Source organism: Salvia splendens, chromosome 7, assembly GCF_004379255.2.
Source record: "Salvia splendens isolate huo1 chromosome 7, SspV2, whole genome shotgun sequence".
Lineage (NCBI taxonomy): Eukaryota > Viridiplantae > Streptophyta > Magnoliopsida > Lamiales > Lamiaceae > Salvia > Salvia splendens.
Window position 1 is genome coordinate 7,510,277 of NC_056038.1, and position 27,873 is coordinate 7,538,149.

Consider the following 27,873-nt stretch of genomic DNA (forward strand, 5'->3'; position numbering starts at 1 on the left):
CCACCTCGGAGTAGGCTGAGTTCGGGGAGCAGCACCACCTGGGTGTGTTGACAGCAGGCCGGAAACTATGGCGGCTGGAGCAGTGGCGTGATTGGATACCGCCGTTAACTCCGTCGTCGTCGTACTACTCCACCGGAAAAAGCAAATCCTCCCGTAGCAGATCAAGATCGAAGCTCCTCATTCACAGCTTTTCTGAAAAGAATGAATCCGAAGAGCAGCGATAGTTTCTCTCCTTCTCCCCTAATTCCAAAACTACCCTTTTGGCAATTTGATTGAATAAAAAAAGTAGATAAGTTTTAATTTTTAATAACCATTAGATGTGATTAATGGGTGGATGAGATTTGGTCTCTAGTTCGGTCTTTAAAATTGGTTCGACATTGATCACAACTCTATATATACTAGGTTTTTACTTCATCCAGTAGGACTCCAAATTCTTCTACAAAACTCTGCCCCAATAATTGAACAAATGGATTGACTAGGAATGTAAGTTACGAAGTAAAGACTGAGTAAGCTTCTAAAGCTGGATCCTTTAAGGAATTTCCCCTATAGACAACAAAAAGATAAGTTATTAAGCTCCAAAGAGATCAATGAAAAAATCAATATCATCGTTACACCGTTTTCTACTCTGTTAATCGCAACATGGAAAGTACAGAACAAACAACATGAAACAACTAGCGACAACAACAGGAAGAAGAGGGAGAACATACTCGGAAGAAATGATTTGCTCAAACAATATCTTCATCATATCAAGTGTACGCTTCATTCTCAAAAGATTTCTCGTGTTACTCCTGATCGTGCGCACGCAATCAGATCTAACATCGTTATCTATCATCACTGGCAGCACAGATACTGATTTTGAAGCCTCCACAAGATCCTTCACCTGAAATGAATCGTACAAGAAATTCTGCAACCATGTCGAACAATACAATACCAATCATACATCGCCTATCATAGTAATATATATATCGCGAATCAACGACTAGCTTCAAGGACATATGATTATGGAGCAAAAACATACTCCACATACCAAGAGAGATCAAACCTTACATTACATCTGTTCAATTATGGATGGTGGCTGGTACGACAGATCTGCCACTATGGTGAGGTGACGACGCTGAAAGGGCGTGACAGCCGTGAGAGTGACGGCAGCACATGCCATCTCACTCCGGCGATGGCAGCGGTACCGCGAAGGAGGGCCAAATGCGTTGAGGACGACGAGTTCTAGGGATTTCAATTTTGTTTAGAGAGAGAGATGGATGGAGGAGAGATTTAGACGGAGGAAATAAGAGAAGATGAGATGGGGTAGGAGATGAGCTCATATATGTTTTGACCGAAATACCCCTGCATTGAAGTAAATTGTCTACCTAATGAAGGAGCGAAATTAATATAGCATGGTCTAATCTCATCCATTAAGCCCTAGATCTAAGGGCCCTAATTTGATCTCTAGTTCGGTCTTTAAGAGTGAATTTGTGAATAATGAGACTCTATATATATATATATATATATATATATATATATATATATATATATATATATATGGCTCTCTGCCACTGAGGCGGATATGTGAAAAGCAACACAATTCAAAAACTTCGAGGTGAGATAGTATTATGTTCTTTTAAATTTTTTGACTGGATTTGGTTTTACAATGTGGTTTGGCATAAACTTGTGATAGAAATGGGTTTTAGTGCACAGTAGGTAGGAATTTGGTTATCACGTTTACAGGGATTGTTTGGTAGAAATTAGAAACATGCTTACATTATTTTATGGGATATATCTTTTACAATTGACCTACCTAGTTTTATTCTAATCAACAATCAAACAAAAATTACAAGTACCATTGGGGGAATGGATTCTTGATGATTTGGATAATTTAATCAAAACCTGTTGGACGGTTGATCAACCTTTTAACAAACATATACTGGTAATCGTCATATCTAGTACTGCTAGATCTCCCTCGATGACTCACTTAAGCAATCTCTCTCCAAAGACCAAAACCATAGTATAATAATATACTCAATTAATTAGTTTTAGTAACGTTATGGTTTGATTTAATTGCTCATATATATGTTATTCGTGAAACGCAATTGTTCTTGGTATTTTACATTTTGGGTGAACATAGAATAAAAGGCAAACTAGCTCATTTATTACATAATAATATGTATGTGAAATGTGCAATAAATACACCAAGATTGCAAGACTATAGTTTAACAGTAGAGAAGAAAGAGTGATTTTTTCTATACGTTGTTTCATCGAATTATCAAGGCATGTACGTATTTATTTATGAATTATCAAACATACGCATGTTTGGCAGCCAATGAATGAGAGAGTAAACACAATTGTACAAAATAAACTAAGCTACATGTTTCGGTATATAACTACTACTCTACAGTCTTTTCACTTTCCTTAACTGTCATTGGGTATATCTGATTCCACTTGTGCAAGAAAATATACATATTCATTGATTCTATAATTTATTAACTTTACATTCCATTCCTTCCTTTTTTTTCCTGTAAAGAATGTAAAACCACAATTCTCTTTGCACTATCATAAGAAAAAGGAACATTCCTTTACATGTCATCAATTATTATTCGTTCGGAGCCTCCACAAATACCAAATTTAGGAATTCAACATAATATTTCTTGTGCAAATAGCAACATTTTCCATGATAATCTAGCTAGACCTTCCATTTGTGCCAGAATGCAAAGATCGTCAAAAGCATGGCAACAATAGATTCTAGACCTTCCTCAAAAACGTACCTTAACAAAGTTTAACGTGCTCCGGCAACACACAATGTAATCTAAAACAGCATTTGGTTCCTCTAAGTAGTGGTAGTAAATACAGGTATGTAAAGAAAATGATATACAGAGAAAAGTTTGGCCGTGGTAGCTTTATACAGGATTTGAGAAGAATGCAGAGCATGCTGAATTAACCGGGTTACCCCAAGGCTGTGAGTTATAAATGACCTAGAACGATGGAACAAACTTCAAGTTCCATAGAGAAACAAGAACAAACAGCGGAGCTGCACAGATAGTGTACCACACAAGTGCTTCTTCACTGGATTGGATCATTTACTACTGATCCACGCTTTACAAAGGAAGGAATGCTCAACGAACGTCTTGTTAATTTACATGTACCAGGAGGTGGAGGTCTCCTCTCACTTTTTTCTTTAGAAGGTGATGAAAAGGGGCACAATAGAGAATCTAACAGGGGTTCATGTCTCCTTCTCAAGAAAAGGTCAAGATTTCGTTGATACTTATCTCCGTGAAGGCCTTTCCTGTTTGATAAATCTTCCGAGACTGAAAAATTAGCATTAAGCTCATCATCAGACACGTAACCATCATGTGGAGAATCCTCCATGGCAAGGTCGTCATACTCCTCATCCGACTTAGTTGATTGCTCATCCACAGAACCTTCCAGCTGAAAATTAATTTAAGATGAGAGTTCAATTATTCGAACAAGCAATTGTTTAGAAAAGAAGGTCCTAATGATAATGTGTCTTAATGCATGAAAAGCTGGATATTTCACAAACCAAGCACTAAACCAAACAATTTACAACAATTATTGAGAATTAGTTATAGTGTCAGATTTCTGCTCATGCCTTCCCGCAGCTATATAATCCTCATGACCTCATCCTCATTACCTCTTCGTGGAGATTTTTCCCTCCATCACTAAGATCCTCATCACTGTCCACCTCAGGTGAAACATCAGCCTCTTCATCACTTCCGTGCACAGAAGATTCTTCCTTGAGCTGAAACAAAGCTATGTCATCAATACCATTTTTACACAAGACAGCCAGATTCATGTTAATAGAAAGATAATTTTTCTTAGTGTTGATATGAAGACTATATGAATGCATATGGCCTGTTTAAAATGGTCATAGACTCATAGTTTGGACAGTCTCTTGTAGATCGATAATTTTCACAATATACCCATTTTAAGGTGAAAAACTTTTGACATTATGCTACATATAAAATTATGTTTCTCACCTTGACACAAGAAACTGCTTCATCTATAGGTCTAAAGAGTAAATTTGTTTGGTCAATAATTCATTGCAACTACGACAAGTAAAGGTTTCTCATGAATAAAGGCTAATCCTATAACTCAACTCAGTAGATTGTTACACCTATAAAGAAGTTTTTGGTAATTCAATAAGAATTTCAAGGATATGTGCTAACTGTATGGTAAAAACTAGCAGTACAAGAGGCCTAATAGATTGATAGTTGATTCCTGGGAAAAATATTTTGTTGTTGACCTCAAACTGTGCTTTACCTTAAAGTTGATACAGATGTATGGTGAAAACTTGTAGTACCAGAGGCATAATAGATTAATAGTTGAGTCCAGGGAAAATGTTTTGTTGTTGACCCCAAACCGTGCTTTACCTAATGTTGATACAGCTAACACAAGCTGAAGGTTTTGAACCAGCTATATAGCCCAACTTCAGCCATATCAGTAAGCCATGCTGATAATAAAATAATTTTTACCTCCTTTGCAGGACCCCTTGGGGAGCTACAGCATGATGAAACGCATCGACTAGCATTATCCGCCCAATCATCAACACTGCTAGCACGACTTGTACCTCCATCACTGGGCCACGCACTAATGCCAAAGTGACCAAATTGCAGGTTGACAGGTTCTGCTTTACCTATCTGCAATGGCCCATACATAGGTGTACCGATTCCATTTCGTGGTGGATGACCCCAAATGTTCTTGCCACCATCATTGGACATGTCAACAGGCCAAGCCTTTGCCACAGAACCATCAGTATTCAAAAGTGCCATCAACTGTCTACTGGAACCTTTCCTTTGAATAAGCTGAAACATTCCTTTGGAGGTCAAAGAATTAGCAGCACACTGATTCCTGTGCTCCTCATAAACAACGGCGATTGTGTTCGTCGATGGGTCATAAAGCTGCTCCCCCACGGCGCGCCTTCTTAGGCAGCTGAAAACTGTTGCATGAATGACAGCTACACTTTTATCAACATTGGTGTTGTTAACTTTTGGCACCAAAAGCTTATCTGCCTGGTTGCATAGATATTCTTGGATGGTTCTGATATTCCGTATGTATTTAACATACTTATTTTTAGCAGGATCCAATGTCATGTACTTGGCACGAACAGCAAATCTTTCCATGTGCTTCTCCTCATTTGAAATATAAATCATGAATGGAATGATTGAAGGATGTTTCTTCATGAGCCCTATCTGCATGAAATTAAAAAGTAGTGAGAATTCAAAGCAGATTTTATCCAACGTTTTCAAGACTAAGTAATTTGAAAATAATTGCATAATCATATTTTGAAATAATACCACAAAGTTGAGACTTAAGTGAACGCCCTCCACCACTACTGATTCTTTCCTTTTTTCCCACCCAGTTATTAATCTATCAAGGCTCTCAATTACCATCTCACTTTGTGCTTTAAACCCTTCTACTGCCATCATTTTTTGACTGATTAAATCACTTGTGGTGCTGTTCTCCTCAGGCTTTCCAGATGCATCATTACTAACTGCATCATGTGAAGCAGCAGAAACATGAGATGATTTCTTAGCTTTTTTTCTGGCCTTGGCTTGTGCGACAGCTAATGGATCCAAATGTTCCCCGGCGTGATAGGTTGAGGCCCACAGTAATGGATTTTCCTTTTCATCAATAAAACTTCTCATCATATGCCGAATTGAATCAGTAGATACAATAGTTGTAATGCCCAACCTGCTACCCTGCAATGATAACATAAACAGAGTCAATATAGATAACATAAATAGAGTCAATACATTTGTCAGCTAATAACTAGAAAGGACATTCAAATTGTAAAAGCTTTTCATGCATGGGAAGAGATGCACCACTGTGCTGAAGAAAATTAATTTTTAATCTAACACCCATCAGTTTCTAGGGCACTAATTTCACATGTCAGTATATCCAATGTCAAAGCTTGAATAAAAGCAATGCCTGTCAAATTCTCAGGCACCGAATCTGGAGCCACAAAAATAAAAATGGAAACCATGTTACCATCTGTCGTAGTCAATTTATTTTGCATGGACAATTTTCAAATTCTGGTTCAAACATGCAACGATAAAATAAAAGTTTCATCACTTGAATACTAGTATAAAAAAGTAGCATTGACAACATAAATGTAAAAACTTTCTTAAGCCATTTCTGAACCATGAAGATGGAAGTAAATAATAATTGCATCAGAAATCCAACCAGCAGGGCAGATAATGTAGATTTTCCACAGCCACTTGTGCCGCACAGCAGTACTGTAACAGATTCATTTCTTTCGCGAACTCTGGAAGTGCAATAATAATGGTCAGGATAGCTCACAAAAGGAATACAAAATGTTTTACATCAACCATTGTAACCTAGTATAATTAGCAACAGCTAATCCAACCGAAGTGAACCAAGTAAAGGCGACAAAAAACTGATCAACCAAAAATGTTAGTCTCTTCATGTCTCAGTTGAACGGACAATTCAACTTGTCCATTCCCCGGATAAGCACAGATATACCACAACTCTCTTCCCTCCCTACATAAGCATGACTATTAAGGGATATTCTGACCAAATTACAAAAGTCAGATATAAAAACGTTTTGACTTTAGATCTCAGTCAAAACTTTCCTAAACTTTGATAAGTGGTGAAGTTGATAACTCTATATGATACACCAACAACAGGATTTTAAAATTATTTTTATAAAAACTAAGAATGTGAAGCTATGGGAACATGAGCACTAGTTGCAGAGAGAATGATCTGTGGATCTCTAAGAAGAACTATACGAATCTATGTTAGGCCACTATAGTTGACAGAACAAGCAATGAATATCATTAAATACTTGGCCATATGAGTAATTAGAGAGTACAAGAAGAATTTTTCAGAACTTCTCACATTCGTTATGAACCCACATAAATCAATTTGGATTAGAAATGCAACTGTACCTGCAGGCAATCACCAAATCAGCCCTCTGATTTGGCCCGACATACTTGTATTCGGAGAGAGCTTCACAAACAGTGTCAAGAAAAAACTTTCTTCTAACAACAACAGTAGTACGCCTTTTGTACAATTCAAATGACTCCTCCTTACTCTTATCTTCTTCTAAAGCAGAATCAACAACATCTGCTTTGTCCAAGCAGGCAACAACATGGCTTTCCATCTCTCTGTTATCACATGCTTTGACATCTTGAGCTGGCACCCCAACAAGAGGGGAAACGAACCTCTCCAGAGCATTTTCCCGCCTTATTACCTCAAATACTCTTTGGCTGATCTGCATAAATAATATTGCTTTAGGCACAACACCAGAAAGTTGGTGCAATGTCCCCAGATACAAGCTAGAAAAGCCAAAAGGGAAACTTATACTATATAGTTCCCCAAAAACCAAATGCAAGATGCTCAATTCCAGTCACTGACAACATAGGATCCATATGCAGGTTCTATTATGAGAAGAACACATATTTTCTGAATATGTTCGTTGTCAGTCCATATTTTGAAAGTCAATCTATTATCACATTCATGTGGCTAGCTTTGATTGGACCAAATTCTAAACATCGTAAGCTATCAGGTGTAATTACGCTATAAAGATGTCTAGATCAGAATAAGAGCCATTAACCAAGGGATATCATAAACTATTGTAAAAAGTTTATTCGATAATCGGAAGAAGAATATCACCTTCTCCATGAAATGAAGAAAACAACATTAATAACCTCGATATAGAATCCCTAAATTGAACCACGAAGATCTAGAAATTTGATAAATTCTTCTTTTAATCTGATTGTTCATCCATCACGAAAGGCATGCATGCAAATGAAGATTCAAAATGGAGGAATCGGATAAGAGATATCGACCTTGAAGGAGTGACGAGGCTTGCAACCAATGAGCTGCAGAGTACTCTGGAGAACGGGGCGCGAGTACCGAAAGGACGACGCCTCGGTAGCATCATCGTCGTCCTCCACCACCACTACGTAGAGCAGCTTCGTGGCCAATCCCTCCGGTACCGACATCCTAGAGCCCTATTCCAGCCCCATGCACACAAAAAAAATAGACAGCGCGAGAGATGAGACCTAGATTAGAAGCGGAGGCGAGAGATTGAGAGCAGATGGAGTGAGAAATGGAAGAGGCAAAAACGTAGAGCGGTTTCCGATTCCGAGGCGATCTGGCCATTTGTACTACCTCCTCTTCCACGCATCATAACTGTGTGCTTCCACGAGTCACTCTAACCGATTCCACCATTTTACTCATCCATCCAAGGCTACTTTCGGGATTCCAAAACCCGCGCCGATTTACTCGTTTCCCTCTAACCAATTCTAATTTTGTATAACATCTAGACTCAAATTTTTATAACAAATCCAGCTCTAATAAAATTAGAAATTGTTAAAATTTTAATTTGATTAGTTTGTTTAGATTTGATTATTTGAATTATCCTCGTAGGACATATTTTTATCGCACACATGGTATAAAGAGGTACTATAAAAAAATTTATTATGATGAAGAATGAATAAATAATACATGTATATCATTTATATATGGTTTCTCCCTTTTGAAGAAACCAATCTCTTACCCCTTCTCAAAAATCAAGCCAACTCTCTTCCCTTCCAGTCTCTCTATTCTAATAATACGTACTTAATAATTAGGAATTATCCCTAGTTACGTATTAGAAAGATATAAATAAAAAGGTCTTGACAAAAGTTAGTAACATGGAATAAATGTGAGGTAGAGATAGTAGCATATTTTGTACCGGTGTCCACATGCCCTCATACATATACAGCATAATTAGCATTTTTGGCCATTCAGAGCTGTTGGTAATCTCAAATATTCAGCGTTGAATGTATCTTGATCTGTGCAAGTTTTAGCTTTATACTGATGGCAAAATTATAGTATTATGATGAATATTACATAGTATACTACGATGAGTATGCTATAACCTTTTGATAGCAATGATAGTCATAGATTTTGTCGTTGCATCACAAAAGAAGAAACATTAATATTATTGAGTAACATGTCGGAGTTAATAAACTTCAAATAGTATGATATTTACATGCATAAACTTTGATGTGTTATGAGAATGCTATAACGCTATAATGATCAAGTTGTATCACCATAATTTTTTCGATTGTGATTTAGTGGAACTAGATTACTGCATTAAATTTGGAACTTCCATTATTTTTTCTCTTAATATACAATTTGGATATTATTACCTTTTTGATGAGCATTTCATGTGTCACGCCCGCATTTCCTAAGAATAGGAAGTACGGTGGACCGCGACTAGGGGAGGAGTAAAGAAGCGGGGAAGAAAGGGGAAAAACAAGAATATTTGACCCAAAGACATTTAATAAAAGGAAATTCATTTTAAAACAAGGTACTGTAGTGACATTTCAAAAGTTTAAGTAACCAGAGTTTAAATGAAAACATTGTTTCGGATTACAAGCAGCGGAAAAAGATCAAGAGACAGATAATGCCGGGTATGACGACACGACATTATCCCAAACAAAGTGAAACGCATTTTGACTTTAACTGCTCAACATCCGTCCTCCCCATCGCCGCTCAACCTGCACATTAAGAAAACAACATGCAGGGCTGAGTACTTATTGCACTCAGTGGACACACGCCAAAATCATAGTTTGTCATGCCATAACAGTGTAACATTGGGGTTTTGAGTGTAATGAAAATAACCCAAGTACACCAAAATATATTTCATAAATTCGACTGCGCAGTCATTTTCCGATATTGCCACCCTTATTCCCTCAATCATACACTATCTGATCCAAACGGTGACAAGGGGCGTGGCCACACCCCAGGTCATCTAGACCGGCCAACTTGCTCTCAGATGGCACCCAGTCTCGTGTACACTAGCCTGAGGGTTCGCAGCCCAACAGACCCGAATTCGATTAAACATATGTGGTAAACCACTTCAGATAGGTTTCAAATCAAAACATTTGGCAAGACAAACAGTTCACCTCCATAAACAATTCCGGAACAGAGTCCGTATTAAAAACAACCCACGTAAAAGTAGGGTAGAAAAGCCCACCTCGATTGCTTAGCTTTTAAAATAATTCCCTTCTTCAACCACACTTTCCTCGTAAACGATCACCCTTTTGAAAGATAAATTGTATCATGATTAGAGTCAGAAGAGACGAGACTTTAAACGACAATGCATGATTCCTACGTGGACGACTTCAACATCTAGCACGTTACACGTACATACACTTAACAACATGTTACAAAACAAACACACAAAGTCACACGTTCGAAACACACCCCGCATGCAAACGACGTACCCAAAACGCGCACACGACACACGAACTCAGCACTCCAAGTCCTGGCATACCCTTACTGTGCAAACGGCTCACTTGGCTCGGAAAAGGTTCGGAAAAACTCGGAAAAAGGATCGGCGTCTCGACATGGCTCGGTGTCTCGGCCGCTGGCTCGGCACGAGCGGCCGAGACACCTCGGCCACCTGTTCGGCACCTCGGCCGCTTGTTCGGCACCTCGGCCGCTGGCTCGGCACCTCGGCCGCCTGCTCGGCACCTCGGCCGCCTGCTCGGCACCTCGGCCGCTGGCTCGGCACCTCGGCCGCCTGCTCGGCCCCTCGGCCGCTGGCTCGGCATCTCGGCCGCCTGCTCGGCACCTCGGCCGCCTGCTCGGCACCTCGGCCGCTGGCTCGGCACCTCGGCCGCCTGCTCGTCCCGTGCACACTCACTTTCCTCCAACTTCCGATTCTCAAACCCTATACAACATTCACACCACACATTCTCCGTCCCAAAACACACCCAGACACCTGGGATCATCCCTTCAAAACCCCCCCACAACACTGCCCTAGGCCGGCCCCTAAAACTCTCGGCCAACCCACGCAAAACCCTCGAACCAAACACTGATTTTCCCGAGCCATCTCTTGGTCAAACACACCCACATTCATCACAAAAACATAGCACTCAGAATCACGCCAATTGCACATGAAAACATCTCCCAAAAACATACAACTCGCGAAACTGCGCAGTTTACTTGCAAAAATCATAATAAATTCATACGACATCCAAAGAGGCTGAAAATTACACACCACACAGAAGCCACATTAACCTTTATAAAGTTCAAAATTCGTACCCAACGGAGATCGTTTGCTTAGATAAAAAGGGGTCGGAACCCACTGCCAGTTACTACCAAAAACATGCTCAACCATATCACAAAGCCACAAACCCTATTCAGCATCTAAACCATCCAAAACGTCCTATATGCATGAGTTTTCGAATTAAACAAGGGTTAGGGTTTGGTTACCTTTCTTGGATAGTTCAAACGTAAATTCGAAGCTTTCCCTACACCGATTTACAACGTACGAGCGTAACACCTTGAAGAAGCCAAGATGATGATGAGAAGGGGATGAATGGGGAAAGGTAAACCGAGAGAGAGAGAGGGGCGAGAGCTTACCGTGAGAGCACACTTCGAGAGAGATGAGAGCTAGAGAGCGAGAGAGAGAGAGAGAGACCGAGAAGAGAGAACGAATGGAAAAGATGGGGAGGGAAATCGGTTATGAGGGAGTGGGGGCGGTTGAGAGAATCATGGGGTGATGGGGGAGGTTTTTTTTTCGAAAAAGAAGAGAGAATTGGGGAGGCAGGGATTTAATTTGTTAATTAGGAGTTTTTATTCATAGCTTAATTACTTAATTCCATTTTAATTTGCCTAGGTAGAAAATACCACATCCACAACAATCAAATAAACACAAATAATATTTTCCACACCATATTTTAAACACAAAAACATAAAAATTTCATCCTTAATTAAAAGAATAAAATTCCACAAATTTTCGGGTATTACATTCCTCCCACCTTAACAAAATTTCGTCTCGAAATTTGTTAGATTACTCAAACAGCTCTGGAAACTTCTCTCTCATCTTATCTTCTGATTCCCATGTTGCCTCTTCGGTTCCATGATTCCTCCACCGTACTTTCACCGAAGCAATTGACTTATTCCTCAATTCTTGCACTCTTCGATCCAAAATGGCCTCGGGCTTCTCCTCATAGCTTAGATCGGGATTTAGGACCATCATCTCTTCTTGGTGAACTATGTGTGTGGGGTCAAACACGTACTTCCTCAATTGTGACACATGGAAGACGTTGTGCACATTTCCAAATCTTGGTGGTAGAGCCAACCTGTATGCTACCACGCCGACTCTATCCAAAATCTCGTATGGACCAATAAATCGGGGTCTCAGCTTTCCCTTCACTCCAAAACGAGTTATTCCCCTAGAAGGGGAAACTTTCAGAAAGACCTTTTCCCCGACCTCGAACTGTAACTCGGTCCTTCGAACATCCGCATAAGATTTCTGTCGATCTTGTGCCTCCTTGATTCTCCCACGGATTTGTCGGACAATCTCTATCATCTCTTCTACAGAGTCTGGTCCGAGAATTCTTCTCTCACCCACTTCATCCCAATAAAGTGGCGATCTACACTTCTTTCCATACAAGGCCTCATATGGGGCCATCTTGATAGTCGCCTGGTAACTATTGTTGTACGCGAATTCAACCAATGGCAACACTTCTTCCCAACACCAGCCTCGATCAAGCACCACGGCTCGTAGCATGTCCTCCAAGGCTTGTATCGTTCTCTCCGACTGCCCGTCGGTTTGAGGGTGGAAAGCTGTACTGAAATTCAACTTAGTCCCCAACTCGCGTTGCAGGCTTGTCCAAAATCTAGAAGTGAATTTAGCATCACGATCAGATGTGATTGTCGCTGGAACTCCATGCAAGCGTATAATCTCCCGTACATATACCTTAGCCAACTGGTCGGATCCATAAGTAGCGCGAACCGGTACAAAGTGGGCAGATTTGGTGAGACGATCTATAATCACCCAAATCACCGTGTTCCCTCGTTGGGATTTTGGCAGTCCTATCACAAAGTCCATTGCAATATGTTCCCACTTCCATTCCGGAATCTCGAGGGGTTGCAATTTCCCATAGGGCCGTTGGTGTAGCGCCTTTACTTGTTGACACGCTAGGCATCTCTCCACAAAAGCTGCAACATGCTTTTTCATACCGTTCCACCAAAACTGTCTTTTCAAGTCTTGATACATTTTGGTGCTCCCTGGATGAGCAGCGTATGGGGTTTCATGTGCTTCTCTCATGATTTCCATCCTCAAGCCTTCATCCTTGGGCACACACAACCTTCCCTTGTAGGTGAGACCGTTATCCGCTGCCTCACGGAAACTTCCGGGTTCACCCGTCCTCACTTCTGACCGAATCCTTTCTAGTAGCGTATCTCGCCGTTGAGCTTCCACAATTCTGGCTCTTAAGTCGGGTTCCATCACCAACGTGGCTACTATCCCTTCCACAGTCTCGGGCATTCTCACCACTTCCAAGCGCATCTTACTGAACTCTTGGATTATACTCTCCTCGATAGTAAGAAATGTGGCCAGCTGAGATTGAGACTTCCTACTAAGAGCATCGGCCACTACGTTTGCTTTTCCCGGATGGTAATTTATACCACAATCGTAGTCCTTCACCAACTCGAGCCACCTACGTTGGCGCATATTCAGCTCCTTTTGCTCAAAGAAGTACTTTAGACTCTTATGGTCCGTGTATATCTCACAACGGACTCCATAGAGATGGTGTCTCCAGATCTTCAAAGCATGCACCACAGCTGCCAGTTCCAAGTCATGCGTCGGATAATTCAGTTCATGGGGCTTCAATTGTCTCGATGCATATGCAATCACTTTCCCCTTCTGCATAAGCACACATCCCAGTCCCACCTTCGACGCATCCGTATATACCGCATAGTCAGTCTCTGGCTCCGGCACAGCTAGGATTGGTGCGGTGGTCAATTTCTCCTTCAACAACTGAAAGCTCGCCTCACATTCTGGCGTCCAAATCATCTTGACTCCCTTTTTCAGTTGTTGCGTCATTGGCCTTGCTATCTTCGAGAATCCCTCAATGAACCTTCGATAATAGCCCGCCAGTCCTAAAAAGCTTCGGATTTCGTTTTGTGTAGAAGGTGACTTCCACTCCTGCACTGCTTCCACCTTGGCCGGGTCTACACGAATTCCATCTGAGGTTACTACATGTCCAAGAAAGTTCACTTCCTTGAGCCAAAACTCGCATTTACTGAACTTGGCATATAGTTTCTCGTCCCTTAGAGTTGCTAAGACGGTTCTCAAGTGCTCTTTGTGCTCCTCTTCGTTCTTTGAGTAAACGAGCACGTCATCGATGAAAACCAGGACAAACCGATCCAGAAATGGATGGAACACGCGGTTCATAAGGTCCATGAACACTGCCGGGGCGTTCGTCAGTCCAAAAGGCATTACAACGAACTCATAATGACCATATCTTGTTCGGAACGCCGTCTTGGGTACATCTTCTCGCCGAACCCTCAGCTGATGGTACCCAGACCTCAAATCCATCTTAGAGAAGACTCCTGCCCCTCGAAGTTGGTCAAACAAGTCGTCTATCCTTGGTAGTGGATACTTGTTCTTTAGAGTTAGTTTGTTTAGCTCCCGATAGTCGATGCACATCCTCATCGTTCCATCCTTCTTCTTTACAAACAACACTGGTGCTCCCCATGGTGACACGCTAGGTCTAATGAATCCCAATTCCAGTAGCTCTTGCAGTTGCACCTTAAGCTCCTCCAACTCTTTTGGCGCCATTCTATAAGGTGCCTTGGATATTGGTGCCGATCCGAGCTCCAGATCGATCGTGAATTCTACCTGCCTGTCGGGTGGGGGTCCCGGCAATGCATCAGGGAAGACATCGGGATATTCACTCACTATCGCCACATCTTCTATCTTCCTGTCTTTCTTCTCCTCCCCATTCAAATAAACAAGGTACGCTGGACATCCCTTCCTCATCATTGTAGTGGCTTGCAGCGCAGAGATAATGGACTTGCGTCGGCTCATTGGGACTCCGTGAAACTTCATCGGCTCTTTTCCGGGGGTTTCAAACGAGATTTCCCTTTCTTTACAATGAAGGGTAACGTGGTTCTCCGCTAACCAATCCATACCCAAGATTATGTCTACGCTACCCATCGTCATTACTTGCAAATTATAAGCCACTAAACTGAGTTCACCTATTCCAAAGTTCACACATGCACAAGATCGGGATATATCTATAGTCCCGCCTACCGGTGAGGTCACACTCATAGTGGGTTCGGTCTTAACAGTATGTAATCCCAAAGTATCCACACAAGACGTTGATATAAAGGAATGCGACGCACCCGTATCAAACAAGACAACTATAGGCATATTGAGAAGTGTGCCCATACCTGCCAAGTTTCCTTGCTCAAAGGTTTCTTTCCCGTTTGCCGGCTGTTTCCCCTTCAAGGCGTAGGCCCTTGCTTGCGATGGCAATCCTTGGCGGCGTTGTTGCGGTTGAGGTGCAGGTAGTGCCTGAGATTGTGGACGGAAGCCTAGCTGGTTCTGTCTCGTCCCCGTCCCCATGTTCTTGTTTGGGCAATTTCGGATGTAGTGGCCACTCCCACCACAGTTGAAGCACCTAGGGTCTCGACACTCCCCGGTGTGATACTTGAAGCACCTTCCACATTGAGGGTTCCTCGGCGGAAAGTTTGCCCTCGGTTGGAAAGTATTCTGTCTCCCGCCATTGTAGGGTGGGTTCCTCATGTGTTGTGGCCTCTTACCACCATACTGAGCCTGGTCACCATCCCACCTCCTCTTCTCTTGGTGGCCTGACTGAGCTTGTAGGGGTGTCGCGTTTGTTGTTGCCACAACTCTTGGCTTAGGGAGTGCATCTTCCACGTCCAGTGCACAAGTCAAGATCTCCGAGTAGGAGAGTTCTCCTCGACAGGCCAACGCGGCCTTTATCTCATCTCTGAGCCCGGCCCGGAACTTCACCGCCCATTTCTCATCGGTGTCCATCAACTCGGGCGCATATCGTGCCATCTGCGCGAGGGCTCGGTCATACTCGGTCACAGTCATTCGGCCTTGGCTTAGCGTGTGGAACTCTACCACCTTGGCCCGTCTGTACGTCTTTGGGACATACTTGTTGTCAATCTCCACCTTAAACTCCTCCCATGTTAGCGCCTCCAGGCGGGCAGGATTCATAGTTCTTTGCCGAGTCTCCCACCAGTAATCGGCAGCACCTGACAGTTGAAAGGTAGCACCAGCAATGCGCTCCCTATCTGTGCACTCCATGACCCTGAAGATACGCTCGAGGCCGCGTATCCACTCTTCCGCTTTGGATGGGTCTCCTTGTCCGTCAAATTTTGGGGGATTCTGCCTTGAGAACGTAACTATGAATCTTTCTTGTTGAGGCGGGGGTGGAGGTGGTGGTGGCGGTGGTGGTGCCTCCACGTTGGGTCCTTGTCGTGGTTGGCGTGCACGTCTTGGCGGCATTCTGATTCAATATCCAAAAAGTGTTACTACCATTCTCATCCAAAAATTACCACTTTCTCAAAATTTTTCCTCACAAAATCTTCATGTAGTATAAGATGCAACACATAGGATATAAATCAAAATCAAATTCTCATTAAAAGAAAGAAGGCCAACATTGTTCCCAAGAGTAGATCGTACTGAAAACAAAAACTGAAAAGACAACGAACTATTCTAATTCTCGACTACGACTCTATCATCCTCATCCATAGGCCCTTCCTCTGGGTCTTCGTCATCGTCCTCCTCGGGGTTCTCTTGCAGAGCCACCTCGGGATTCCCTTGTGGAGCCTCCTCGGGTTCTTCCCCGTAGTCACCTTCAAACCCTTGCTCACCCTCGTACATGCTCACATACTTGTCCTGATACACGACCCTCTCTTCCACCTCCTGTGGGGGCTGCTCCTCTCGAGAGTCCACCAGTGCACAATACACGGCTTTCCGAAAGCCAGCCATGTCACCCACCATGTCATCGGTAGCGGGCTCATGCCACGTGTACCTCCTCGCCGTTCTTTCGGCCCACTCCTTCCAGCTATCGGGAAGCAAATCTATTAGCTTCTCAATGCCGTCATGCTCTGTCACTCCGAACTCCTGAGCTGCCCTCCAGAGGGTGTCGAAGTGTGCCACGAACTCGATCAACGGTACGTGATCCTTGTTCCGGTACACTCTATAATCTCTGAGCACCCTCTGTGCCCTAAGTCTATCGCGATCACTCCGTCGCGCGATTCGGAACATACGCGCCATCTATAGAAAAACAGAAACAACCGCCTCGCGTATAAAAACAGAGTACATAACCGAAGAAGAGAGAGAGAGAGAGAGTGTGTATGCACGTATCGCTGTTCTAACTCCCAACCCGCTGGTGTTCAAAGGCCAAAAGCTCTTATCTATCATAGGTCCAAGAAGCACTAGTGAAATTCTATCACGTCTAAGTTCAAACATTCAAAAGGCCAACACATACTCACATAAAAGCTCACATCAACATTCACGTCATCATATCATCACACATCAGCCACATGCTTTCATATAAGTTCATCATACATCAACAGTTCATAACACCATAACAGTTCATAACTCAAATAATTTCCAACTTTTCCACATCACTTTGTACCCTTCCACATGTCTCAACATTTACTTAAACTTTACATAAAAATCATTTTCAACACCAAAATCACAATTTCCTCCACTTCCATATACTTTCCAAAATTTCGAAATTTTCATTACCTCATTTCAGGTTGAGTGCGATGAGTCGGATGTTGAGCCAATGACACTTTTGAAAACTTACTCCAGTCAGAAAAAGAATTTTTTTGGGTCCAGAGCAGAAAGAGAAAACCTAGGCTCTGATACCACTCTGTCACGCCCGCATTTCCTAAGGATAGGAAGTACGGTGGACCGCGACTAGGGGAGGAGTAAAGAAGCGGGGAAGAAAGGGGAAAAACAAGAATATTTGACCCAAAGACATTTAATAAAAGGAAATTCATTTTAAAACAAGGTACTGTAGTGACATTTCAAAAGTTTAAGTAACCAGAGTTTAAATGAAAACATTGTTTCGGATTACAAGCAGCGGAAAAAGATCAAGAGACAGATAATGCCGGGTATGACGACACGACATTATCCAAAACAAAGTGAAACGCATTTTGACTTTAACTGCTCAACATCCGTCCTCCCCATCGCCGCTCAACCTGCACATTAAGAAAACAACATGCAGGGCTGAGTATTTATTGCACTCAGTGGACACACGCCAAAATCATAGTTTGTCATGCCATAACAGTGTAACATTGGGGTTTTGAGTGTAATGAAAATAACCCAAGTACACCAAAATATATTTCATAAATTCGACTGCGCAGTCATTTTCCGATATTGCCACCCTTATTCCCTCAATCATACACTATCTGATCCAAACGGTGACAAGGGGCGTGGCCACACCCCAGGTCATCTAGACCGGCCAACTTGCTCTCAGATGGCACCCAGTCTCGTGTACACTAGCCTGAGGGTTCGCAGCCCAACAGACCCGAATTCGATTAAACATATGTGGTAAACCACTTCAGATAGGTTTCAAATCAAAACATTTGGCAAGACAAACAGTTCACCTCCATAAACAATTCCGGAACAGAGTCCGTATTAAAAACAACCCACGTAAAAGTAGGGTAGAAAAGCCCACCTCGATTGCTTAGCTTTTAAAATAATTCCCTTCTTCAACCACACTTTCCTCGTAAACGATCACCCTTTTGAAAGATAAATTGTATCATGATTAGAGTCAGAAGAGACGAGACTTTAAACGACAATGCATGATTCCTACGTGGACGACTTCAACATCTAGCACGTTACACGTACATACACTTAACAACATGTTACAAAACAAACACACAAAGTCACACGTTCGAAACACACCCCGCACGCAAACGACGTACCCAAAACGCGCACACGACACACGAACTCAGCACTCCAAGTCCTGGCATACCCTTACTGTGCAAACGGCTCACTTGGCTCGGAAAAGGTTCGGAAAAACTCGGAAAAAGGATCGGCGTCTCGACATGGCTCGGTGTCTCGGCCGCTGGCTCGGCACCTCGGCCACCTGTTCGGCACCTCGGCCGCTGGCTCGGCACCTCGGCCGCCTGCTCGGCACCTCGGCCGCTGGCTCGGCACCTCGGCCGCCTGCTCGGCCCCTCGGCCGCTGGCTCGGCATCTCGGCCGCCTGCTCGGCACCTCGGCCGCCTGCTCGGCACCTCGGCCGCCTGCTCGTCCCGTGCACACTCACTTTCCTCCAACTTCCGATTCTCAAACCCTATACAACATTCACACCACACATTCTCCGTCCCAAAACACACCCAGACACCTGGGATCATCCCTTCAAAACCCCCCCACAACACTGCCCTAGGCCGGCCCCTAAAACTCTCGGCCAACCCACGCAAAACCCTCGAACCAAACACTGATTTTCCCGAGCCATCTCTTGGTCAAACACACCCACATTCATCACAAAAACATAGCACTCAGAATCACGCCAATTGCACATGAAAACATCTCCCAAAAACATACAACTCGCGAAACTGCGCAGTTTACTTGCAAAAATCATAATAAATTCATACGACATCCAAAGAGGCTGAAAATTACACACCACACAGAAGCCACATTAACCTTTATACAGTTCAAAATTCGTACCCAACGGAGATCGTTTGCTTAGATAAAAAGGGGTCGGAACCCACTGCCAGTTACTACCAAAAACATGCTCAACCATATCACAAAGCCACAAACCCTATTCAGCATCTAAACCATCCAAAACGTCCTATATGCATGAGTTTTCGAATTAAACAAGGGTTAGGGTTTGGTTACCTTTCTTGGATAGTTCAAACGTAAATTCGAAGCTTTCCCTACACCGATTTACAACGTACGAGCGTAACACCTTGAAGAAGCCAAGATGATGATGAGAAGGGGATGAATGGGGAAAGGTAAACCGAGAGAGAGAGGGGCGAGAGCTTACCGTGAGAGCACACTTCGAGAGAGATGAGAGCTAGAGAGAGAGAGAGAGACCGAGAAGAGAGAACGAATGGAAAAGAGGGGGAGGGAAATCGGTTATGAGGGAGTGGGGGCGGTTGAGAGAATCATGGGGTGATGGGGGAGGTTTTTTTTTCGAAAAAGAAGAGAGAATTGGGGAGGGAGGGATTTAATTTGTTAATTAGGAGTTTTTATTCATAGCTTAATTACTTAATTCCATTTTAATTTGCCTAGGTAGAAAATACCACATCCACAACAATCAAATAAACACAAATAATATTTTCCACACCATATTTTAAACACAAAAACATAAAAATTTCATCCTTAATTAAAAGAATAAAATTCCACAAATTTTCGGGTATTACATCATGTCTATAGTAATACTAGTACAACATTTCAATAATCACATCCCTCCAAATTTTAATATTTATATGGTCCATGTTTTGCACTATAATTCTAGTTGTACCGTAGTACATCTCTATATAGAGTGGCGTTATAATATTAACTAATTACTAATACATAAAGCATAATTTTTCAATCTTATCTTAAAATTATAACATAAAGACATAACACTTACTGTATTGTGTTGATATACTTATATTTTTATATTAATAATTTAGTTTATATTTTGTGTTGAGATACTTTTATGTTGATAATTTTAATATGCAGAACTAAAAGCTGTGTGTTCTGTATTAAAAATTAATTTTTATCTGATCAAAGCCACATCAATATATATAAATAAATCTTAAAATATTGAAACATAATAATTAAATTATCATCTCCAAAACAGTACTAAGCGATAAACTAATGCAATTTCCTTTCCAAATGGCAAAACTGTTTTTATGTTAGGCAACAACAACAATCCTGGAACTCTCTCTCTCTCTCTCTCTCCCGCGTTGAATTAATCCTACAAAGTAGAAGCATGTGACTTCCCATTTCAAAACCTATTCTACAGTGAATAACTGCCGACTGGGGCATCAGTAGCAGAGCCAGCAGCCGCAGGGAACGCCCTCGGCTTGGGTTTATCCACCACAATGGCTTGAGTGGTTAGCACCATTCCGGCCACAGAGGCTGCATTCTGCAATGCACACCTCGTCACCTTAGCTGGGTCGATCACTCCCGCTTCCAGCAAGTTCTCGAAGGTATCAGACATCGCATTGTACCCAAACTCCCACTCCTTAGCCCTCACCTTCTCCACTATCACCTCTCCCTCCACCCCCGCATTCTGTGCTATCAGAGACGCAGGTGCTATCAGCGCCTGCACACACAAAACAACCAAAACCATGATTACCAATGCTCAATTATCATGGTCACATATCATGCATGCATATACATATACATATACTATACCTTCTGGATGATGTCAGCATCGAGTAGCTCGTCTGGGTCCTCGAGCGTCTCCTTGATGGTGGAGACATAACCCGACAGATGGACCAACGCAGCTCCACCTCCGGGGACAATCCCTTCATCAATGGCTGCAAATGTTGCATTCTTGGCGTCCTCTATGCGCAGTTTCTTGTCCTCCAGCTCCGTCTCCGTTGCTGCTCCGACTTTGATCACAGCAACACCACCCGACAGCTTAGCGATTCTCTCCGCTAGTTTCTCGGTGTCGTACACAGAATCAGTCTCGCTCAACTCCTTCTTGAGCTGAGCAATCCTCGCCTGCAGCTCATCCTTAGAGGCAGCATCTGCAATCACCGTTGTCGAATCTTTGCTGATTGTGATCTTTCTTGCAGTTCCCAACTGATCCACATCAGTCTTCTCCACAAATAGGCCCAAATCAGTTGCTTGATACTCAGCTCCTGCACAAATATTGCCAAAGAAAAACTAATCATCAGATGCAAAACCAAGATGGAATAGCTCACAACAAGAATCACTCTTTCATACCAGTCATAATGGCAATATCCTGAAGAAGGGCTTTCCTTCTCTCTCCAAAACCGGGTGCTTTGATTGCTGCCACGCTCACTATGCCACGAAGCTTGTTTACAACGAGGGTGGCTAAAGCCTCCCCTGTGACATCTTCTGCAATGATGAGCAAAGGTGCTCTCAACTGTGTCGTCTTCTCCAAGAGAGGGATGATGTCCTTGATTGAGGAAATTTTCTGGTCCGTAACTAGCACTTTCGCATTCTCAAACTCCACGAGCAGCTTCTCAGGGTTGGCGACAAATTGTGGGGAGATGTATCCTCTATCAATCTGCATAACAAAGGGTGATCAAACTTTAGCCGATCTAAAATTCGGATTGTGAGGAAGAAAGGTGAATTTGAATGGATACAGACCTCCATTCCTTCTTCCACATCGACCGTGGTCTCAAAGGAGGAAGATGACTCGATTGACAAGACACCATCCGGTCCAACCTTGTCAACTGCATCCGCAATCTTAGTTCCAATGCTCTCGTCGTTGCCAGCAGAGATTGCAGCAACAGCTGCAGTGTTATAGATTTTTCATACCAATAGTTAGCAGGCTGCAGAAGAAATAGCATTCCACGGTTGGGTAAGGAAGCTAATGGATGAGCATACCTTTGATGTCATCCCTTCCTTTGATGGGCCTAGCTCTCTTCTCAAGCTCGACAATCAAACCCTGCACAGTCTTATCAATGCCCCTCTTCAGCGACACCGGATTGGCACCAGAGGTGACACTGAGGAGACCGAGTTTGATGATTTCACGAGCAAGAATCGACGCTGTGGTGGTGCCATCACCAGCAGAATCATTCGTCTTGCTAGCAACCTGCACAGCAAAATTCAAAATTCAAAATTTGAAACAACAATTCCAAACAAGTTGGGAAACCAACCTCTCAGATCAATGCAGCACCAGCATTTTCCATGGGATCAGGCAACTCAATGGCCCTCGCGATAGTCACCCCATCATTCACAACTTTTACGCTACCAAACTCATCTAAAACAACATTCCTCCCTGCATATTAGGTTAGAGTAAGGCCTACGTGATCAAACAAGCTCATAATGGCCAATTCCATTAAATTATGCGGCGGATTAGCCTATATTGTTCAAAACGAACACACCTCTAAGTAAAACCAGACCTAAATTATCCTTGAGATCAACCCAATTGCAATTGGTTTGCACTTGATTACATTAAATTGGAAGAAGTAAGACGAGAAATTACCTCTGGGGCCGAGAGTGAGGCCAACGGCGTCGGCGAGCTTATCGATGCCGGCCTGCATGGCAGACCTGGATTTCTGGTCGAAAGCAATATCCTTAGCATTAGCCCTCACCACAAACCGGTTCTTGCTCTGCTTCTGCTTCTGCTTCTGCTTCTGCTTCTGTCCCTGCCGCAATTGGCTCGCTCTACTGTTCTTCAATCGCCACTGAAAAAGAAAAACAACCACTTACCAAAAAAAATGAGAACCGAAAAATTGAGAAGGAAAATGGTGGAAGAAAGCGGAGGAGATACCTCTTTAGAAGGAGAAGGAAGGATGGAAGCGGAAGAGATAGCGTTGGCGGAAGCCATTTCTGCGAGAGAATTGAAGAAGAGGAAAATGGGAGTTGTGTTGAGTTGAGTGAAGCTGTGGATAAGGCGTCGCCCAATGTGGCTAAGTAGAGACTCGAGGAGTAGGGGGAAAGAATTATTCTAGAAGATTGGTTCCTCACTAGGCAGTTAATTTCAACTATATGGAGTACTTTATCTTCAATTGTGGAATTCAACAATTTTATACACAATTTCTTGATTAATCAACAATGGTATAAATTTGTTGATTAAATTGTTGATTAATCAATGGTATAAATATCATTCCTGAAAATGCAAGATTTCATACACGTTCTCTATACTATAGTAGTAGTACTACTACAAAAAAAAAATTTTAAAAAGAGAATGAATAAAAAATATAAAATATAAAATATAAAATAAAACATAGTAAAACATAAAAATAAATAAATAAAAAGTAGTATCATTATGTTTTCTCACAAAAACACTTGACGAAATTGAAGCATTAGCACCTGAAATAAAGTAAGGAATTTTCCTTCAATAGGTCGGGAGTTCAAGTTATCATGGGATAAATAAAGAACCATTATTGATCCTCTTAAATAAAGGCAGATAAAAAGAGTAAGGAATTATCCATGTTGGCAAGTAAAAATGGAAAGTTCCATGATATGTTTCCTGCCTCTCTAATAAAACTGCATCAACTAAATTATAAAGGTTCATAGATCAACAGAAAAGATGGTCATCAAGAGAAATTTTTCACTCTCTCAGATTTCATTTTATTCAGAAAGAATCAGCTCTTGTTGCCTTGGTAGAGATAGTCGATGATAGAGTTGGTGGTTAGCAGTGGCCCCAAGCTCTTTCGCCTGCAGACGTGCTGCTTATTCCGGATCATCAGGTCATCAAGTAACACCAATAAGTCCATATCAAAGTTAACTTGAGGTGCCTAGCTATTGCCATTGCATTCATCAGTTATAGTCTTCTGGTAACTCAACATGCTCGTGTTGAGCAGCCTGCCACCTCTTCTTCTTCTTCTTCATCCGAAACCTGGGGCAATCTGCAGGACAATGTCTTAAATACACAAGGTTCTAAAATATTGTGTTTGCTTCTTGTAGTAGGCTTTGAGTACGAAATTATGAGAGTACCTCCAGCAGGATATATTGAGTTGTAATGAACCTCGGACCAGAAGCTAAGGAAAATAACTGCACAAGACACAATATAAATTCGTTTAACCATAGTTGGTGGCAATAAGTTGTGCATACGGTATAGCATAAATGGGCACGCCGTAGAAAAGGAACAAAATCCCCAACAAACATTTACCTCTTTCCGACTTTTGAATGTTCGGGAGAATCTCAATGTAACAGGTATCCTTGAACGACGTTATGACAAATATCTTTATACCATACTGCAGGAAATGAAGAACGACAATCAGTGGCCGAGACACTTGATATGTCGCCATGCATTGCCCAAATATGGATACTATTGACATACAAAAAAGGAATCACGACATTAAAATGAAAGAAGGTGCTAGGGGAAAACATACGGAATCTGCAGCAGCTTGCAACGTGACATGATCTCCCCACTCCCCGTTCCTGATGTCCATTCACATCTTGTTAGAAGTATTCATATAAGCACAAAATGAGTCATCAATAAATGAAGTGCAGAGATATACTTTTTCATCTTTATCAGATATTGGTCATAAGCCATGGGCACATATCCCTCGTAGATCTCTGGGAGAGACCTAAGCTATAATGCGGAAGATATAACATCAGCTCAATAAAATTGATCTTAAGTTTTAATACAGGAGATGTATGGACCAAAAAATCCTAACCTGGTTTACAATCTGCTCCCGGACAAATTTGTGATGCTCAGGAGTACGATAAAATTGGTCTGACAGAGCTCGGAACTGAAAAGGTATAAGATCCACTTAGTCAAGTACGGTCACTTAGCGAGATTGTATGGCAATGCAGAAATTGGTGAGAACAAAACTAACCTGGCAGTTACCATCTCCTTGAACCTTGAATTCAACCAGTTCATAGACCTGTAATCTACAAAATATAACATGACTATAATTAATACATTGTGATGGGAAATGTATGAGACGAGTATGATTAGCATTAGGTATAAGAGATATAGATACAATTTAGTTTTAACAAAATTAGCAAATAAGCTATTGCAAAGAAATCTTCCAGCCCGAGGCAGCAATAAATGAATCTCATTATTTTGGTGAAAAGCAATGAAAATATACGGCAATTTAATACTTCGTTGAGATTGGCAATCATTTTACTTCCGTTGAGTAAATAAGGTATGCTAGGAAGGTTTCTATTTTTATTTCAAGTACATTAAAGACATAAAATGTCTTAAAATGGGAAAAGGATATATTCTAGGGCCGGAGTGGAGTACTTTTTCCTACATCAAAAGCTCATGTAAAAAAGATAAATTGATGGTACCTGTCCAGAAGCCTTTGATGATCTAAAGTTGCTTCATCTACTGAGGGTATTTCACCGTTAATTTTTGGAATGTGCTGCAGAAATAAAGTCCATGGATAAGCGAAAAATTAATGCATGTCTCATTTTTTCGCAGTCAACAATGCCAAATGTTTAAATATATGTAAATTAAAATTCAAGTTGAACATGGCTACAAATATACTATAAAAGTTTGAATGGTGTAAAAAAATTCAAAAGCAACATATCTCTACACGTTAGGCTTAAGCAAAAGAAGAAGAATTTAACGAGTCGCTCTGTTGCATAATTGCAGACAAAGTAATCTATACAACTAACTCAAACAGTTAAAAACTAAGAGTGACTAGAAGAGAAACCAGGGAGCATGTTTTTATCTAAGACGCATACTGATCAAATGAAATATGCATACGATATTATGTCAATACCTCTGTAAAACCATAAGCTAAGACACGTGACTAAGAAAGCACTCTAAATGCAATTAGAATCCACATATACAGAAACATGTCCCTTTCTGTTTCCACTATACTCACAGGAATAGAGACCATCTGGTTCAATCTTTTGCCAACTTCACCATCAAAAGCATGCTCATCCATTAGTTCTAGTGAACTCGACCACTCTTCATCGCAGTACAATTCATCTCCAGGACTACAACACGAAGCCGGAATTCCCAAAACAGTTTCTTCTTCATGTTGACCATCATATCCTACAAGTCAAAGAGATAGTCCATTAAACCAAGACAGCAAAATTAGGTAAGGGAAAAATAAGTTTAGAAATCAGCACACCGTCGACAACATAGTTGTAGTTCCCCAATGAATGCGGGTACCAATCCTGTGAACAAAACGAAGTTTGGTGCTCCATGCCATCTTGGTAGGGCTTGATTGGTTCATTCACTGAAAGTTGTGATAGTTGTTCGTGAAGGCTGTCTACATTAAGGTTCTGGTCTCCTGCATAATTGCAGTCTGCCTCATACTGATACCCTTTCAAATATTGCCCCGGATAGCAATCTGTATTATGTTGGGAGATGGAACCACAATATCCAAAATTAGAATAAGGATCGCCATCAAAGAGCTCGAGTCCCCAGCGAATAACATCCGGATCTTGGTCGTATGTGATCATGCTAAATGCAAGATATATCTGCCAAACAAAGAAAAAAATCAGGACTAGTAAGATCCATCAACTTTTACTCTACACACATTTATTCATAAGAAATCGTATTTCTTTTATTGGAAAGACATACATATGCTATATTGATGGCATACAACAACCTATCAACATGTTAGTTCTTGCCTTAAATCAAGCACTAGTTTCCCCTGAAGCCCAATTTTGTAGCATTGGCTCACTCTAGTAACTTGTAGTACAATTAATACAACAATAAATAGATAATCGATTTAATTCTCACAAACAACACATTGATCATCATCAAAATTTACAAGATTTGCTAGCTGCATCTGCATCCTTAGACTAGCTAAATCCTACTAGAATTAAACCCTTGGAAACAAAATCGCTAAGCAAAAATCCAGATCAACCAAAAAACTAAACACTAGTACATATAACTTGCATAAATAACATGATTCCAAAACATCAAGTTCATAAAGAAATCAAAATCCCACAAACGATTTAAACAAGATCAATGGATGTACGAATGATCAATGCCAACGAATGGAACGTGAAAGTAGCAGAATTTGTTTAAAGACGCAAACTTTAATCCAAGATTTCACGAATTGTGCAACAAGCAACACTCACATTGAGTCCTGAGTGATGGTAGAAATCGCTGTGGCGAGCATGAACGCCGTTATCATGTAGACATAACGCTTCTGAGATGGCACAGGAGGGAGGGAGAGGTCTGGGAATTGAGAGATGGGAAGGAAGAAGTAATGATGATTATATAAGGTGAGGAAATAATGGGATTGATTCGGGAGAGTGAGAAAATGTCGTGAATTTCGGGGGGTGGGGTGTCATGTCACGAGGTGAATTGAATTGCTGTCTGGAGAGAGAGTGAGAGAAGACAATGGAATTGGAATCTCAGTTTTGGGGTCTCAATTCCCAGCGTATGCAGAAGCTGTTGTACTCAAACTGACGGCGATTCCTTTACGTTTGTCCGTTTTCCCGTTTTCTTGTCCTTTTCTTTTCTCATTTTTTTTTTACTTTCATAATTATCT

At 41.7% G+C, this 27,873-nt stretch overlaps 3 protein-coding genes and 2 long non-coding RNA genes across 8 annotated transcripts; all 5 read right to left on the reverse strand.

Annotated features, from left to right (window-relative positions):
- Positions 1–2,678: 2,678 nt before the first annotated feature.
- On the reverse strand, positions 2,679–8,583 carry LOC121811510 (P-loop NTPase domain-containing protein LPA1 homolog 2-like). Of its 3 annotated transcripts, XM_042212388.1 has the most exons (8): positions 8,534–8,583; positions 7,821–7,985; positions 6,918–7,243; positions 6,193–6,274; positions 5,304–5,708; positions 4,482–5,198; positions 3,641–3,748; positions 2,679–3,417 (listed from the first exon to the last, which is right to left on the reverse strand). In XM_042212388.1, exons 2-8 carry the CDS (start codon positions 7,974–7,976, stop codon positions 3,052–3,054), a joined length of 2,160 nt encoding a protein of 719 aa, XP_042068322.1. In that variant the 5' UTR covers positions 7,977–7,985; positions 8,534–8,583; the 3' UTR covers positions 2,679–3,051. The 3 variants fall into 3 exon arrangements, with proteins under 3 accessions (XP_042068322.1, XP_042068323.1, XP_042068321.1); XM_042212389.1 differs by lacking the exon at positions 8,534–8,583 and having other exon boundaries at positions 5,307–5,708; positions 7,821–8,222; XM_042212387.1 differs by lacking the exon at positions 8,534–8,583 and having other exon boundaries at positions 7,821–8,222.
- A 1,425-nt stretch (positions 8,584–10,008) lies between these two features.
- LOC121741501 lies at positions 10,009–11,439 on the reverse strand. Its single transcript, XR_006037886.1, has 3 exons — positions 11,395–11,439; positions 11,245–11,314; positions 10,009–10,064 (listed from the first exon to the last, which is right to left on the reverse strand). It is a non-coding gene; the product is annotated as an uncharacterized LOC121741501 (long non-coding RNA).
- Positions 11,440–17,845: 6,406 nt separating this feature from the next.
- Positions 17,846–19,838, reverse strand: LOC121741310. The gene is made up of 3 exons (XR_006037829.1): positions 19,661–19,838; positions 18,492–18,555; positions 17,846–18,012 (listed from the first exon to the last, which is right to left on the reverse strand). It is a non-coding gene; the product is annotated as an uncharacterized LOC121741310 (long non-coding RNA).
- Positions 19,839–20,615: 777 nt separating this feature from the next.
- On the reverse strand, positions 20,616–27,756 carry LOC121742150 (ruBisCO large subunit-binding protein subunit alpha, chloroplastic-like). Of its 2 annotated transcripts, XM_042135202.1 has the most exons (18): positions 27,458–27,756; positions 26,497–26,848; positions 26,245–26,417; positions 25,703–25,776; positions 25,246–25,300; positions 25,084–25,158; positions 24,925–24,998; positions 24,796–24,844; positions 24,573–24,657; positions 24,398–24,454; positions 23,229–24,309; positions 22,941–23,142; positions 22,612–22,733; positions 22,340–22,547; positions 22,100–22,245; positions 21,710–22,016; positions 21,173–21,624; positions 20,616–21,080 (listed from the first exon to the last, which is right to left on the reverse strand). In XM_042135202.1, exons 2-11 carry the CDS (start codon positions 26,828–26,830, stop codon positions 24,221–24,223), a joined length of 1,065 nt encoding a protein of 354 aa, XP_041991136.1. In that variant the 5' UTR covers positions 26,831–26,848; positions 27,458–27,756; the 3' UTR covers positions 20,616–21,080; positions 21,173–21,624; positions 21,710–22,016; positions 22,100–22,245; positions 22,340–22,547; positions 22,612–22,733; positions 22,941–23,142; positions 23,229–24,220. The 2 variants fall into 2 exon arrangements, with proteins under 2 accessions (XP_041991136.1, XP_041991135.1); XM_042135201.1 differs by lacking the exons at positions 24,398–24,454; positions 24,573–24,657; positions 24,796–24,844; ... (5 more) ...; positions 26,497–26,848; positions 27,458–27,756 and having other exon boundaries at positions 23,229–23,704.
- On the reverse strand, positions 22,323–23,285 carry LOC121810335 (ruBisCO large subunit-binding protein subunit alpha, chloroplastic-like). Its single transcript, XM_042211128.1, has 4 exons — positions 23,229–23,285; positions 22,941–23,142; positions 22,627–22,733; positions 22,323–22,547 (listed from the first exon to the last, which is right to left on the reverse strand). Exons 1-4 carry the CDS (start codon positions 23,283–23,285, stop codon positions 22,323–22,325), a joined length of 591 nt encoding a protein of 196 aa, XP_042067062.1.
- Positions 27,757–27,873: the final 117 nt, after the last annotated feature.

Bases quoted from the DNA above. Each gene is read 5' to 3' on its own strand.
- LOC121811510 (XM_042212388.1), bottom strand. From the start codon at position 7,976: ATGTCGGTACCGGAGGGATTGGCCACGAAGCTGCTCTACGTAGTGGTG. The intron at 6,275-6,917 runs GTACAGTTGCAT...TTGCACTTCCAG, and splicing joins GATTTGGTGATTGCCTGCAG to AGTTCGCGAAAGAAATGAAT. The intron at 3,418-3,640 runs GTAATGAGGATG...ATTAATTTTCAG, and splicing joins GGAAAAATCTCCACGAAGAG to CTGGAAGGTTCTGTGGATGA.
- LOC121742150 (XM_042135201.1), bottom strand. The intron at 21,625-21,709 runs GTATGAAAGAGT...ATATTTGTGCAG, and splicing joins GGATATTGCCATTATGACTG to GAGCTGAGTATCAAGCAACT. The intron at 21,081-21,172 runs GTATAGTATATG...TTGTGTGTGCAG, and splicing joins ATGCTGACATCATCCAGAAG to GCGCTGATAGCACCTGCGTC.
- LOC121810335 (XM_042211128.1), bottom strand. From the start codon at position 23,285: ATGGCTTCCGCCAACGCTATCTCTTCCGCTTCCATCCTTCCTTCTCCT. The intron at 23,143-23,228 runs GTATCTCCTCCG...TTTCTTTTTCAG, and splicing joins TTCCTTCTCCTTCTAAAGAG to TGGCGATTGAAGAACAGTAG. The intron at 22,734-22,940 runs GTAATTTCTCGT...CCTAATATGCAG, and splicing joins CCTCACTCTCGGCCCCAGAG to GGAGGAATGTTGTTTTAGAT.